The 16,194-nt window shown below is 40.9% G+C and overlaps 2 protein-coding genes across 2 annotated transcripts in view; one reads left to right on the top strand and one right to left on the bottom strand.

Annotated features, from left to right (window-relative positions):
- Psf2 (DNA replication complex GINS protein PSF2-like protein) overlaps positions 1 to 10,304 on the bottom strand; it is a 43,769-nt gene extending 33,465 nt beyond the window's left edge. Inside the window, exons 1-2 of the mRNA XM_068354733.1 lie at positions 10,163 to 10,304; positions 1,108 to 1,227 (exon numbers count right to left, since the gene is read on the bottom strand). Coding sequence (XP_068210834.1) covers positions 1,108 to 1,222 — 115 coding nt within the window. The 5' untranslated portion in view covers positions 1,223 to 1,227; positions 10,163 to 10,304. The remainder of the gene's footprint in view (positions 1 to 1,107; positions 1,228 to 10,162) is intronic.
- Positions 10,305 to 10,441: 137 nt separating this feature from the next.
- Positions 10,442 to 16,194, top strand: part of LOC137624226 (prestin-like) — a 227,399-nt gene continuing 221,646 nt past the window's right edge. Inside the window, exon 1 of the mRNA XM_068354729.1 lies at positions 10,442 to 10,668. Within this exon, the coding sequence (XP_068210830.1) occupies positions 10,655 to 10,668 (14 nt within the window). The 5' untranslated portion in view covers positions 10,442 to 10,654. The remainder of the gene's footprint in view (positions 10,669 to 16,194) is intronic.

The raw sequence follows: 16,194 nt of genomic DNA, 5'->3' as shown, positions 1-16,194 counted from the left end.
CTCATCCAAAGATCGAGTCCATGAACTGTCCTTGGGATGTAGCCAAAGCTAGTCCCTGGGTTCCCTTCTAAGGGATTCCCAACAAGTCACTCTGAGGAGTGTATGTCAGCAACTGCTAACGCACGCCTACCGAAGCAGAGCGAATCAGGCGAGCAGCTGGCGCTGCTTTTCTAGGGGGAAGCAACAGAGGCCCCCGATACGCGGCATGGACCCGGAGTCATATGAACGCCAGTCGTACTCGTCCAACTCCCAGGGGAAGGTGAACGAGTAGTCATCATGGAAAGGTCGAGTTAACGGAAAACGATGGTGGGTTTTCTTCCCCTTCGATGCTGACCTCGAAGGTGAAGAATCCCTCTTTGCCTTCTTCTTCCTTCACCTACTAAACCTCAGCCACTGGGCGAGCGACCACTCCCTACACACTGAACAAGGAAACTCCTACATGCAGAACAGAGACTGTGAGGATCCATCTCCTCAGTAGATATGGTGTCGCATCAGCACCATTCAAGGCCAGGACAAACCCACATTCATTTAATAGGATCTCATGGGTAGTCCCACCTGAAAAAGAGAAAGGTAAATGAAGGAAAATCTTTTTTTTAGGACAGTTCAAAATAAATGAAGAAATCTTTTTATTTTAAGGTTTTAGGGGAGGTGCAAGACGTCTTTACTCCACCAAGCCGAAATAAAAAGTGGTGGTTGTTTACTAGTGCTGGTATGAGTGGGGTGGTGTGTTGCCCTGCTACCCACCTCCGCTAACTGGCAAAGGATAATTACCCCTCGCAAGAGCTTTTATCGGCTGGTTTTCAGCTAGCCGAAATAATACTCCTCTGTAAAGAGCATAAGGTAGTGCTGGAACAAAACAAAAAGATGATCACATCATCGTTTGAGTTTTTAACTTGTTAGTAAATTGATTTACTAGTACTTGTAACTTTTACTTTCTTGACAACTCAAAGTCATGAGTGGTCTCATATGATCTTACACAATAAGTTCAAAGCAATGTCAAAAGAGAAAGGACCATGCATGTTGTACCATCAAGTACAAACTACTAACTACCATAATGAAATACACTTAAAAAAAATACTGTACATTACCAATTCTGTAATCACAAACCTGGATTAAATGGACCAACATCCCCTGATATTAAGTAAAGTTTATCTTGTGAAAAATTGGGCACAATGGTGACAGGCAATTTCTCTGCTAAAAATTCAACCTCTGCCGAGTCCATGTTATCTGAAACAGATCAAAATTACAAAATTTATTCTAATCTTGCCCACACGTTTACACATGCAGTAAGTGTGTTCAGAGTAAAGTAACGTAAAAGATAATATATAACAGACAAGATAGTACAGTACTTATGAAGCTACTATTGTACTGAAGCTATCCAAATAAAACATTCTCTGTAAATGAGGCAAGAAATTCTATAAAGGGAAGAGTCAAAGAATGAAGAAAAACTTTGATTAAATCATTAGATTCAGTCATTCGTAATACAGAGAACTGTATAACCTGTAAGTAAAAAAATTATATTTTGATTATAAAATAAATTTTTGAATATACTTACCCGGTGAATATATAATAGCTGACGTCTCCGGCGGCTCGACAGAAAAACACAAAAACTCGCGAGCGATCACTATGAAGGTTGCGGGTGTGCCCACCAGCGCCAACTATCGGCCAGATACCGCATATACATGTAAACAGCTCCAGTTCTTCTCATCCCGCTGGGTCTCTATCGGGGAGGAAGGGGGGGCCTTTAATTTATATATTCACCGGGTAAGTATATTCAAAAATTTATTTTATAATCAAAATATCATTTTTAAATATTTAACTTAGCCGGTGAATATATAATAGCTGATTCACACCCATGGTGGTGGGTAGAGACCAGAATTAATAAAGTTTACAGCGTATATGCTTAGAGTTTTTGACAGTTATATCATAACAAACCCCAAATATATATAGGTACCTGGTAAGGAAGTTGACTTAGACGATTACTCTGCCTTGTTAGTCTGTCTTCCTCACGAAGCCCAGCGATCCTCTTAGGATGCTGAAAGACTCCCAGGAGCTGAAGTATCAAGGGCTGCAACCCATACAACAGGACCTCATCAAACCCCTAATATGGGCGCTCTCACGAAATGACATTTGACCACCCGCCAAATCAACCAGGATGCGAAAGGCTTCTTAGCCTTCCATACAACCCAAAAACAAGATTAAAAACATTTCAAGAGACAGATTAAAAGGATATTGGAATTAAGGGAATGTAGTGGTAGAACCCTCACCCACTACTGCACTCGCTGCAACGAATGGACCCAGTGTGTAGCAGTCCTCGTAAAGAGTCTGGACATCTTTTAAGTAAAATGACGCAAATACCAACTTGCTTCTCCAAAAGGTAGCGTCCATAATACTTTGCAGAGATCTATTTTGCTTAAAGGCCACGGAAGTTGCTATAGCTCTTACATCGTGCGTCTTCACCTTAAGCAAGAATCGGTCTTTTTCATTCAAGTGAGAATGAGCCTCTCGTATTAAAAATCTGATAAAATATGACAAAGCATTCTTTGACATAGGCAATGATGGTTTCTTAACTGAGCACCATAAGGCCTCAGATCCACCTCGTAAGGACTTAGTACGAGCTAAGTAGAACTTAAGAGCTCTAACTGGACACGGCACTCTTTCAAGTTCGTTGCCTACGATTTCTGACAGGCAAGGTATATTAAAAGACTTAGGCCAAGGACGAGAAGGCAGTTCATTTTTGGCCAGGAAACCAAGTTGAAGTGAACATGTGGCTTTTTCTGTAGAAAAGCCGATGTTCTTACTGAAGGCATGAATTTCACTGACCCTTTTCGCCGAAGCCAAGCACACTAGGAAAAGCGTCTTGAGGGTGAGATCCTTCAGGGAGGCTGAATGTAATGGCTCAAACCTGTCTGACATGAGGAACCTTAGGACCATGTCTAAGTTCCATCCAGGAGTTGCCATACGACGTTCCTTAGAGATCTCGAAAGACTTAAGGAGATCTTGGAGATCTTTATTGTTGGAAAGATCTAAGCCTCTATGACGAAAGACCGAAGCCAACATGCTCCTGTAGCCCTTAATCGTGGGAGCTGAGAGGGAGCGAACATTTCTCAGATGTAAAAGAAAATCTGCGATTTGGGCTACAGAGGTACTGGAAGAGGACACAGATGCTGACTTGCACCAGTCTAGAAAGACTTCCCACTTCGACTGGTATACTCTGATGGTAGAAGCTCTCCTAGCTCTCGCAATCGCACTGGCTGCCTCCTTCGAAAAGCCTCGAGCTCTTGAGAGTCTCTCGATAGTCTGAAGGCAGTCAGACGAAGCGCGGGGAGGCTTTGATGAACATTCTTTACGTGGGGCTGACGTAAGAGATCTACCCTTAGAGGAAGACTTCTTGGAATGTCTACCAGCCATTGAAGTACCTCGGTGAACCACTCTCTCGCGGGCCAGAGGGGAGCAACCAACGTCAACCTTGTCCCTTCGTGAGAGGCGAACTTCTGCAGTACCTTGTTGACTATCTTGAATGGTGGGAATGCATATAAGTCCAGATGAGACCAATCCAGTAGAAACGCGTCTATGTGGATCGCCTCTGGATCTGGGACTGGTGAGCAATAGATCGGTAACCTTTTGGTCAACGAGGTGGCAAAGAGGTCTATGGTGGGTTGACCCCAAGTCGCCCAAAGACTCTTGCACACGTCCTTGTGGAGGGTCCATTCCGTGGGTATCACCTGACCCCTCCGACTGAGACAGTCTGCCAAGACGTTCAAGTCCCCCTGGATGAATCTCGTCAACAGGGAGATGCCTCGATTTCTTGACCATATGAGAAGGTCCCTTGCGATCTCGTACAGCGTGTGGGAGTGTGTGCCTCCTTGCTTGGAGATGTACGCCAAAGCTGTGGTGTTGTCCGAGTTGACCTCTACCACTTTGTTTCGAAGAATGCTTTCGAATTTTATCAAGGCCAAGTGGACTGCAAATAGCTCCTTGCCGTTGATGTGCATGCTCTTCTGACTTGAGGTCCACAGACCCGAGCATTCCCGACCGTCCAGGGTCGCACCCCAACCCAAATCCGACGCGTCTGAGAACAACACGTGGTTTGGGTTCTTGACTGCTAGGGATAGTCCCTCTCTCAGACTGATATTGCTGTCCCACCATTTCAGGCATGCCTTTACTGGTTCGGAGACTGGGATTGATACCGTCTCTAACGTCTTGTCCTTGTTCCAGTTAGAGGCTAGATGGAACTGGAGAGGCCGAAGGTGTAGTCTCCCTAGCAAGACAAACTGCTCCAGGGATGAGAGAGTCCCTACGAGACTCATCCAACTCCTGACTGAACAACGTTCTCTTTTCAGCATTAGTTGGACTTTGAGCAGGGCTTGTTCTATTCGGGTGGCAGACGGAAAAGCCCGAAAAACTGGACTGCGAATCTCCATCCCCAAATATAGAATAGTCTGGGATGGGATCAGTTGGGACTTTTCTAGGTTGACCAAAAGTCCCAACTCCTTGGCCAGACCCAACGTCCAATGTAGATCCTGCAGACAGCGATGACTGGACGATGCTCTGAGAAGCCAGTCGTCCAAGTACAGGGAGGCTCGGATTCCCGATAGATGGAAGAATTTTGCCACATTCCTCATGAGCCTCGTAAACACGAGAGGAGCAGGACTGAGGCCAAAGCACAGGGCTCGAAACTGGTACACCACATTCCTGTAAACAAACCTCAGAAACGGTTGGGAATCCGGGTGTATAGGAATGTGGAAGTACGCATCTCGTAGGTCGAGAGAGACCATCCAGTCTCCCTCTCTGACCGCTGCTAAGACGGACTTCGTGGTCTCCATCGTGAATTTTGTTTTTGTAACAAAAACGTTGAGCGCACTGACGTCTAGCACCGGCTTCCAACCTCCTGTATGCTTTGGGACTAGGAAGAGACGGTTGTAAAACCCCGGTGATTGAAGGTCCGAGACTTTCACCACCGCTCCCTTCTCTAGCAACAGAGACACTTCTTGATTTAGGGCTTGTCTCTTTGACTCCTCTCGGTACCTGGGAGAGAGGTCTACGGGAGTTGTTACTAGAGGAGGATTGCGTACAAACGGTCTTTTGTACCCCTCTCTGAGCAACAGAACAGACTCTTGGTTTGTACCCCTCTTCTCCCAGGCCTGCCAGAAGCTCTTCAATCTGGCACCTACCGCTGTCTGAGGCTGTGGGCAGTCAGACTCTGTCACGGGAGGACTTGGCTCCTCTCTTCTTACCTCTCTTTCCCTCGGCACGAGAGCTTCCCCTGCTGGGAGCTCTGCCACGAAAGGGCGGGATAAATCTAGATGCAGGAGTCTCGATCCTGGGTCTCACAGCAAAGGATGAAGAAGGAGCCCCTTTGCGAGCAGAGGACGCCATCAGGTCATGGGTATCCTTCTGCACAAGCGAAGCAGCTATATCCTTAACCAGCTGTTGTGGAAACAAGGCCGCTGATAAGGGAGCATAGAGCAGTTCCAATCTCTGACAGGGAGTAACTCCTGCCGAAAGGAAAGAGCAAAGGGACTCTCGCTTCTTTAAGACTCCCGACGTAAAGGTGGAGGCGAGCTCATTGGAGCCATCGCGGATGGCTTTATCCATACAGGACATGATAAGTAAGGAAACATCTTGGTTGGCAGACGAGATTTTCCTACTTAAAGCTCCTAATGACCAGTCAAGAAAGTTAAACACTTCAAAGGCTCTGTATACGCCTTTAAGCAGATGGTCAAGGTCCGAGGAGGACCAACAAAACTTCGAGCGTCTCATGGCCAGGCGACGGGGAGAGTCTACGAGGCTTGAGAAGTCACCCTGGGCAGAGGCAGGGACTCCCAAGCCGAGAACTTATCCCGTGTTATACCAGACGCTCGATCTAGAAGCAAGCTTAGAAGGAGGGAAGGCAAAGGCCGTCTTCCCCAAACTCCTCCTGGTATCCAACCAGTCGCCTAGAAGACGTAAAGCCCTCTTAGAAGAGCGAGAAAGCACTAGCTTAGTAAAGGCTGGCTTGGTAGCAGCTAAGCCTAGAGCAAACTCAGACGGAGGCGAACGAGGAGTAACAGCAACAAAGTGATCTGGAAAAAGATCCTTGAAAATCATCATGATCTTCTTGAAATCCATCGAAGGAGGAACAGCCTTAGGTTCATCTACATCTGAAGGATTATCATCAGGATGAGGATCAGCAACGTCCTCATCTGAAGGAGCTTCGTCCGATAACTGCTGAGTCTCAAGGGAGAGACCTGCCTTGGTGGCAATGCTTGACAAGCAGAGTCCACACGCACCGGAGCATCAGGAGCAGTCTAGGACGCTACGTCATGTAACTGCTTAACAGACTGACTAGCAACAACAACAGGAGCGGGAGGACGCTCGACGTCAACTCGAGACTGCCTTGACTGCCTAGACTGAGCAGTCAAAACAACTCTTGACTGCGGTGCTTGACGCTCAACGTCAAAACAAGTCAACTTCGCTGGTTGGCGAACGTCCTGAACGTCAACAAGAGCATGCGGCAGCGGCTGAACGTCCACAAGCGGCTGAAAGCCAACACGGGACTGCATCGAGTGAGACTCTACAAAACGTGACTGACGTGACTTAGTAACGTCAACGTCAACAGGACGAGCAAAGGCTCGTTTGGGCGGCTGACGGCCAGGATCTCGATCAGCTAAGCGGCGTGGATCATCGTGAACCTTCTCAGCAGAATAGTCCTCCATAAGAGAGGCAAGCTTATTCTGCATGTCTTGCAGTACAACCCATTTAGGATCAACGGGAATGGGTGCGGTAAGAGACGAGGGTAACGTCTGTGACTGCAAAACATTGCCTACACTAAGACTCTCGGAGCCTGTGTTACGCTTCTGTTTAGGCGGCGAGCAGTCTTCCGATGACTGCACAGGGTCAGAGCTGTCCCAATGGCTACAACCAGGACGCTGGACCTGTCCTGAAGGGACTGACTTTCGCTTTAAGGGTCTCGAAACCTTGCTCCACGGTTTCTTACACGATAAGCCTCCGGATGACGAGGAGAAAACCGTCTCGCTCGTCTTATGGTAGGGGCGGTCTTGAGGAGACACGCCTGAAACCATAGAGGGAACGTCTGTTCGTTGGTTAAAGCCTCTCGAACCCATAAGTCCTACGACATTACTTCTCCCTGGGGCTTGGGAGCTTGCAAGAGGTCTCGGACTAGGCGAACGACAGGCACGAACAGACGAACCCTCGGTCGCAACACTGATAACACTTTGCGCACTAATCACTTTCCCATGATTTTCTAATGTGGCACTCTGACACTTTAACTCTTTAACGTCCGCCATGAGTTGATTACGGTCCGTAGCTAACGACTCAACTCTCTCGCCCAAAGCATGAATGGCACGTAACATATCCCGCATTGATGGTTCCTGAGTGCTAGTAGAGGGTTCAGGCACAACTACTACTGGGGAAGGATTAGGTTCAGGGGCATGGGAGGAGGAAAATTCTAACGATCTAGAGGAACTTCTCCTCACCCTATCTCTCTCTAGCTTACGAGAATACTTGTCAAACTCAAGCCAATCGAATTCCGAAAGGCCCACGCACTCATCACACCGATCTCTTAATTGACAGGTTTTACCCCGACAATTAGAACACACAGTATGTGGGTCGAGAGAGGCCTTTGGAAGACGCTTATTGCAATCCCTAGCATTACATTTACGAAATCTAGGAATTGGAGAAGGGTCAGCCATTTTGAAAAGTCAAAGAAAGTCCAAAAAACAATCCAAAGTCATCAACAATTAAATCTATCCAAAAAAGAGTTCAAGAGTTTAAGTTGAAGATAAAACACCTGCACTGCGAAAGCTCAAACCAAAAGAAGTACTTCACCAAGACTGTTGAAAAACTCCAGGTTAACAGCGAGTAATGGAACACCTTGTCGATCAGACCGACAGAGAAGAACTGGAGCTGTTTACATGTATATGCGGTATCTGGCCGATAGTTGGCGCTGGTGGGCACACCCGCAACCTTCATAGCGATCGCTCGCGAGTTTTTGTGTTTTTCTGTCGAGCCGCCGGAGACGTCAGCTATTATATATTCACCGGCTAAGTTAAATATTTAAAATCACATATTCACGGTTTCATAATAAGTACTTTTGTGGCCTGACGGTTTCAAACCGACCATGCTGCTTTGTATTCGGCATGTTTGGTGACATTTCTCTCCCCACACAGCACAACACCCCATCTCTCGCTGACTCGTCCTCAATCTCGCGTCATCTCTCCTGGCGAGTTCATCTCCCGCTTAAGTCCTTTTATCCAGAATTATGTTATGTCAAATAAAATTTATGAAAAAACCTGTATATATATATATTCTATGTGTTTATAGTGATTTTAGTAATTGTGATACAAACATTGGGCTACCCCACGTGCCAAACAGTTGACAGCTGAAGAGTTGCATCACGTTTCAGACATACTGCGTAGAACTTCGTACGTTAACGGTTAGTGGTGTTGTACCGATACTTTTCCTTTTATTGTGTTTAGTTTATTTATTGTATATTAGTGTTATTGTTGTATTAACTCCTGCATAATACAGTACTGTATACAAAATACCATACTTTAAAGTAGTACAGTAGTCTAAATGTAGGCTATGTGTACAATAAGTCTGAATGGTGCGAGTTGACCGGCCAAAAACAGCGATAACTTGACTAATTAAGGTGTACTGTAGTGATGACCATATACATTACAGCAGGTAATGTGGACTACAGTATCAGTGAGTGTTGTTAGATAGGAACAACAATGTTCTGTTGTTACTGTACGTATAAGTGTGGCCATGACTTGTGTTGTGTGTACCGTTGTTTTATCATCACGTGTTCATGTAACATACACTTGCTGAAATGTATTCAATAATTAACAAAAAACAATATTAGGCAGTACAGTGGATTACTTAGGGTGTTAGTCAACTGAGCATAAGCAATGAGCAGCGAGTTGGTAGGTCAGCACTCATTCGCAGACTCTCACTTTTCACGCCTGTCTATGTAACCTAACCAATGCGTATAAGGAGACTAACTTTTAATCTTTTGACATTTTTGTATAACTCTGTTACCAACTCAAGTCTGGTTTTTATTACTCTTAAAACTATTTAAGTTGTAGACCTAAACAACTCAGGTTAGAGCATCAGATAATTTTTTTTCTGAGATTTAAAACTAGAAAAATTTAAACCTACGACTTAAACTTGGTCAATGTTTGAAGATCAGCGGACACACTAAGGCTAAAGCATGAAAAAAGTGGAGTTCAATCCCATTTTGCTAAATCAGAGATAAGTCCTAACACCGAATATCTCTACCTAACCTAAAATACTGACACCTAACCTTACTCAAGACAGCATTTCCTCACTATGGGGATAGTGTTCCTTGCTATCCAACAGTTACCGCCCCTAAGACTAGATGTCAGCTGTGTAAGTTGTTCCTCAAAGTACTTATCGATGATTTGTATCTCTCCCTCTTTTACAGTAAATGAGGAACTAAAGGCATTAAAATTTGCATAATTCGCTACATGCATTTACGAGATTCTAATGAAGTTGAACCTACTTCTATACATTACACGCAGTCATGGCTGATGTTTGAAACAAAAGAACCAATAAAGTTTCAGCCTTTTTATCTTACCAACAATTCAGAAAGAAAAGTATAAAGATGATCATGCATTTATAGGGTGTATGTAATTGATTGGAACAGGAGTAATCTTTACCAATTTATATCTTTATTTTCTTTATGAGGAACATGTTGTTTATCTAAGTTTGTATGGAAAGTTATCATTTGACAGCAGTTACTATACCACCATGTTACTTGTCTAAGGTCCTAACGAGTTTATGAAGTGTAGTCTATGATACTGACTGCATAGGCCTAGGTCTAAATTTGGGAAGCCTACCCGTGTTCACAATTATAAAAGTAGACTAGCAAAGGCCTTCATCTACAGGATAAGAGTATATGTTAATAAGATGAAAATCACACACACACAAAACAAAAAAACTACCATCGCTTTATTTCATCACAAAATAACTGTCAAAATTACGATGTTTGGTTGGACTATAAAGCTACGGTAGTCTAGGCATGCAATTGGATAACAAGTTTAAATGATATCGTGGTTAATCTATACTATTTTACGTATGGCAAAGTTCCATACATTTTTTATTCAAGAAAAAAAATGTTATAACAATATAAAATTACCGTATATATAAGCGTTGTGCTGTCAGTCAGAGGCTCCCGCCAAGTTCCTCCGTAATTTTTCGCAAGTAAACAAAAATTCGTTTACGAAATAATACGTATTTTATATCTCATATGCTAGAAAAATTATATATTAAAACATTTCTATGGATAAAATACAAATAAATTTCTTATATTATAAAATATTATGAAATTACAACATAAATATAATTTCTGAGTTTACTTAAGGTATCTATGAATGCTTCATAGCAGACGATACGTTTCCTACAAACAGGTGAGGGGAATCAACAATGTCTCTCTGGCCAAAGTGACTTAAAAGAAACATGCAAGTGCTACTGTCACTCGCAAACGAAGTGTTGTGAAGGATTAGAATGAAGTGATAACTAATCGGAATACGAAACGCCAACAGGAGTTTTCTGCTCATAGAAAATTCTCATCAAAGTATAGTGGTTGATGATTGCATCATTATCGAAATCAGCTGATTAGAGAAAACTCATGGAAGAAGCAAGGTAGGTCAAAAGGGTCATCAGGACATGTGCCAAGAGCGTACTTCTTGAAAATTGATAGTGTTTAAAGATCATACTAAGTAAGTTATCCTAATGATGTGTTAAATACTGCATGTCAATTTAAGTAAGACTCAAATGTGAATATCTTCATCATAAGTAACTTCAATAGGTATTTGATATACATCATCAATTCTTGCATTATTGTTTCACGTTAATCTTCATAGTTCAATCTTAAGTCGAAGAAGACCCATCATCTTTTGACGTGGGGGTTGGAAATCAGCTATAATAAGCTTACCACCGAATGTATTTATAAACTTCAGCCAGGTTAGTCGGTGTTCCCAAGACTTACGTTACTACGCACGTCGTATAGTTGCTTGACAACGAAGGGACAGAACTGAAAACGGCTAATTTAGGACTGATCAAGAGAAAATGTTAATTTAGTATCTGTAGGAACGATTATTTGAAAAAGGTGTGACTGCCGGTAATGGTATTTAGCTTATGGAACATAAGGTAAGTACCATTACCGTTGTATTTAGACATCTGTTTTATCGTTGTTAATTCTTAGTTTATCCAACGGATGCAGTGACAAACAAATATGTCACTGTTTCCGTTGGATGAAGTAACACTGATATTTTTACAATTTCCATTTTTTTTTCAGAGGTTTAATGTTTTTTCTTGCTGCAAATGTGTTTTTTTTTATAGTTTTTTTCCACTTAAGTTTAGGATTCTCTTCTCTAGAAAAAATAATAACGAACACTGATAATTAGAACAAAATATAGAAAGTACAGTTTTGACAAATATTTACTAGTGTTTCATGCAGTAATTTTACGAGAATGTCCACGGATGAATATCAAGATTTTATATAAAAGTCTAATAACAAATGTGGACTGAGAGTTGAACGATATAGCATAAAACAGTTTGTTAATTTTAAACGAACGTATAAGATATTAATGTTTTTTTTAGTTATATGTGTACACATCATGCACCCAAAAGAAATGGACATAGTCAATGTTGAATAATACTTGCCATTGTTTTTCAATTATAAGTAAGCGATTGAATACCAAGTTGGCAATAGTTGGAGAGAGAGAGAGAGAGAGAGAGAGAGAGAGAGAGAGAGAGAGAGAGAGAGAGAGAGAGAGAGAGAGAGAGAGAGAGAGAGAGGAGAGAGAGAGAGAGATCCTTTAAATTCAGGCACAGATTAAAATCTCTACCTACGTACGGGCTAAGAATATACTTAATGAGCATTTTCGTGACGAATGACCATGTTTATCTTTGTTTTCCGTCCCCGACTCCCTTTCTTGTCTATCTGCTCGTACGATCGTCCAGGATCTGCTCGTTATTGGCAAGCTAATTACGAAAGAACTATTAGGCTATCTTTCAAAGCTACTTTCACTTTTGTATTTGGGAAGTCCAAAAGTTGCACAAAACAAAAACAAAAATTTCTGTTCTCCTTTTATATTTATTTATGTGAAAGTTAATATTTTTAAATTTAGTGAATGTAAGCCTGTAGTACATTAAGCATATCTGTTACCTGCTTTCTTTAATAAACAAACTTATTTTGCTGGCTTATGTGAATAATGTCGCCATTTTATTTCATATTTTAACAAAATTCATCTCATGATAAAAAGCTTAAGGTTAATATTTCGTCAAATTACTATTAAATCTCCGAATCCTTATAAGAAACAAATGCCAACGATCGCTATGAATTTTCGTAAGTTGGTTTTCCCGAGCTGTTTAAATCCCAAATATCATGTTAAATTGTTGTGTTACTGCAATACTGTGCCAGAGTTGGGTACTCTAGGCAAGTAGCCAAATTTCATTTCTGCTGTATTTTACGTTTACATGCATGATTTATCGCATTTTCCAGCATTTGTTTATGTTGACAGTATATATATATATATATAATATATATATATATATATATATAATATATATATATATATATATATATATATATATATATATATATATATACGCGCGCGCGCGCGCCTATTGACGCAAAGGGTCTCGGTTAGATTTAGGATTTAGGCACTCGTCTCTATCTTGAGCTTTTAATTCATTACTTTTCCATTAATCATCTCCTACTTCGCGCTTCATAGTCCTCAGCCATGTAGGTCTGGGTCTTCCAACTCTTCTAGTGCCTTGTGGAGCTTAGCTGAACGTTTGGTGAACTAATCTCTCTTGGGGAGTGCGAAGAGCATGACCAAACCATGTATATATATATATATATATATATATATATATATATATATATATATATATATATATAATATATATATATATATATATATATATATATATATATATATATATATATATATGTGTATGTGTGTGTGAGAGAGAGAGAGAGAGAGAGAGAGAGAGAGAGAGAGAGAGAGAGAGAGAGAGAGAGAGTTTTGAACTTAAGTTATATACTCTGCATAAAGTAATAACATCGCTTATGGCTGTCGGAGATGAAGGAATATAATTTTCTCGCTTAGCCATATAATAACCTGCAGCCTCTCTCTCTCTCTCTCTCTCTCTCTCTCTCTCTCTCTCTCTCTCTCTCTCTCTCTCTCTCTCTATGTTCATCTATCGTCGTTCGTTTTCCTGTCAGTAAAGTTAAACCACCTTGGGTGTGGTTAGTCCTTGGATAGGTGCCCAGGAAAAATATCAGACTAAGGGGACAACATGGTATAGCTATCTCACCCCAGAGCGGCTCTGGCTTACCCCAGCCATTAATCTTGATTAAATCATAGGGGAAATATGCCCCAGGGCCAACCCCCTTCCACGATTGCTTTCCTGATTCAATATGATAAAATTATCATCTTGGTGGCATTATTTATTAATACAGTACATCATCTTTGAAACGCTAATGCAATAAACGATTTTTGCCCGGCCATCTTTCTTAGTTGTCCTCGACTCTTCGCAAGCGAAGATCTTCTTCTTGTGTGTCAAGCAGCGACGCCAAGGCTTCGTCTATTTTGATCTGTCATGAAGTAAACCTGAAGGTCAGCGGGTTTGATGACACTTCAGCACTGCTCTTTCAGTTAGGGGTTTCACGAGTTGATGATTAGCAGTATTCTATTTCATTTTTCTGGATTGATGATGGGAAAATAGCGGACCTATAGTATGCTGATGACGCTGTCATTAGCGAAATGCCACAGGACTTGCAAATCTTGCTTACCAGAATGCATGAACGATCATATGATGTTGGGCTCAAGATAAATAGAAGAAAGACAGAGATAATGAGAACGGAATGTGCAATGGAAGATGAAATATCGGAAGGAGAAAGGATTAATGGGGTGGAGTCATTTAAATATTTGGGAACTATGATCTCTGATACAGGGTCCCTAGAATTGGAGTTTAATGAAAGATGGATAAAAGCAAATGAGACAATGGCTAAGTTAAGTGAAATTTGCAAATCAGATCGCAAGAAATTACATATAAAAATCAGACTATATATATATATATATATATATATATATATATATATATATATATATATATATATATATATATATATATATATATATATATATCAGTTCAGTGAGATGGGTGTTACTGTATCCACACGAGTCGTGGTATGACAATGAAAAAATATTCAACAGATTTTGTAGATTCGAGCACAAAGCCCTCAGAAGGATATTGGGAGTTAAATGGCAGAACAGGATTAGAAATGAAACTGTAAGATAGATTACTTAAGTGCCCATGTGGATGAGATCATGATGAGGGCCAGATGGAAAGTGTATGGGCATGCTCTTCGCACTCCCCAAGAGAGATTAGTTCAAACTTTCAACTGGGCTCCACAAGGCACTAGAAGAGTTGGAAGACCCAGGCCCACATGGCTAAGGAATGATCTAACTGAGGCCCTTTGCGTCAATAGGCGTAGGAGGAGATGATGATGATGGTGTTAATATTGTTTTGATGTATTTTTTTCTTACTTTCTTCTTCGGTCTGTGTAACACCTGCAAGGTCGCTTCTTGTCTGATGCACGCCATAGAGTAGAAATCATCCTTAGATTGCTCGATTTAAATACCGTTTCTTTCCTTCTACCGAAAAGTTTTGGGGATTCTCTTTGCCATTTTTCTCGTTTCTACCTGCCTGGGCTAGATAAGTGACTAAAGTAACATCCTATTGACCTCTTCGAGGAAAACATATAGATAAGATCATAATTACATTTTTGGCCATTGGGTTTTATTTTGTCCCGTTGTCTCTCTCGTATCACAGTGTGGTAGCCTATTGGATACGTCCCTGCTTGGCAATCTGCCGGACTGTGGTTCGAGTCCCGCTTAAATTCCATAGTTTCTTGTAGTGTCTGCATCCTCACCATCCTCGCGAACTAAAGAGGGGAGGGGAGGGTTGGGGGAAGCTTATAGTTCTACCTGTTGAGTCATTGGCAGCCATTCATGGCCCTCCCTGGTCATAGCTTGGGAGGAGAGGGGCTTTTGCATTGATCATTTGAGTTTTCATAAGGTCAGTTTTTAGGGCATTGTCCTGCTAGGATGTTGTCACTGTCCCTTGCCTCTGCCCTTAAGTTTAAAGATTTGTGACAAGCTTACGTAAGCAATGTATCGCAGGAACATTAGACCCATCGTCAGCTCTTAATGTTTAACTGGGCTTGTGACCATGAATTTGTGAACTCAGTATGATATCTAGGGCAGATTTAAACTTGCTAGTTTGCAAAGTGCATTGCCAAGCGATGGCTTTCTTCACATTCTCTCGCTTCTTTAGTACCTCGCGATGTCTTTCCTCACATTCTTGCTCTTCTTTAGTACCTCTGACGATACTCAGTCTTAATTGCAATTTTTAGCAGTAAAATACTCTAGACTTAGATGAATTTTCATAAGATTTATAAGAAGTGGCTAGATTTAAGTAGGAAGTTCGAATATACGGTTTTGTTAATCCTTTATTTATTATATGTTATTATTAAAAGAAGAGACTAGAGGATCCAACTTGCCCCAAATAAATTCGGGAGATATATATATATATATATATATATATACTATATATATATATTTTATATATATATAAATATATATATATATATATATATATATATATATATATATGAATATATATATATATATATATATATATATATATATATATATATACATACATATATATATATATATATATATATATATATGTGTGTGTATTAGATTTTATTGATGAAAAATTTATAGTTTAAACATTATAAATAGATATCTAATTTTTATCGGTTGAAACTGTTTCTTAAAAATATTAAAATAATAAGAAAAATATACTCAGTCTCCGATGGAATCTCAGATAGAGTTTTCTAACCAAAACATAAATCTTTGTATTTGAAAAAAAGAGTGCATTCGCAAAATATATGTTGAATGGTTAAACAGTGTCATGCTCACTGCAATTGAGGACAGTTTCGTGAGGTGTGCACATTAAAAATCCACGGGTTAAATTTATATGATTAATAACCAGTCTCGCTAAGTTTACTTCCGTCCTCTTATCATTCTAGCATGATGATTCCCATGGAGAAACGACTGACTGGCTTTATCTGTTTTAATTTAT

This window comes from Palaemon carinicauda, chromosome 31, assembly GCF_036898095.1.
Source record: "Palaemon carinicauda isolate YSFRI2023 chromosome 31, ASM3689809v2, whole genome shotgun sequence".
NCBI lineage: Eukaryota > Metazoa > Arthropoda > Malacostraca > Decapoda > Palaemonidae > Palaemon > Palaemon carinicauda.
This window is presented reverse-complemented; position numbering and strand designations above follow the sequence as displayed.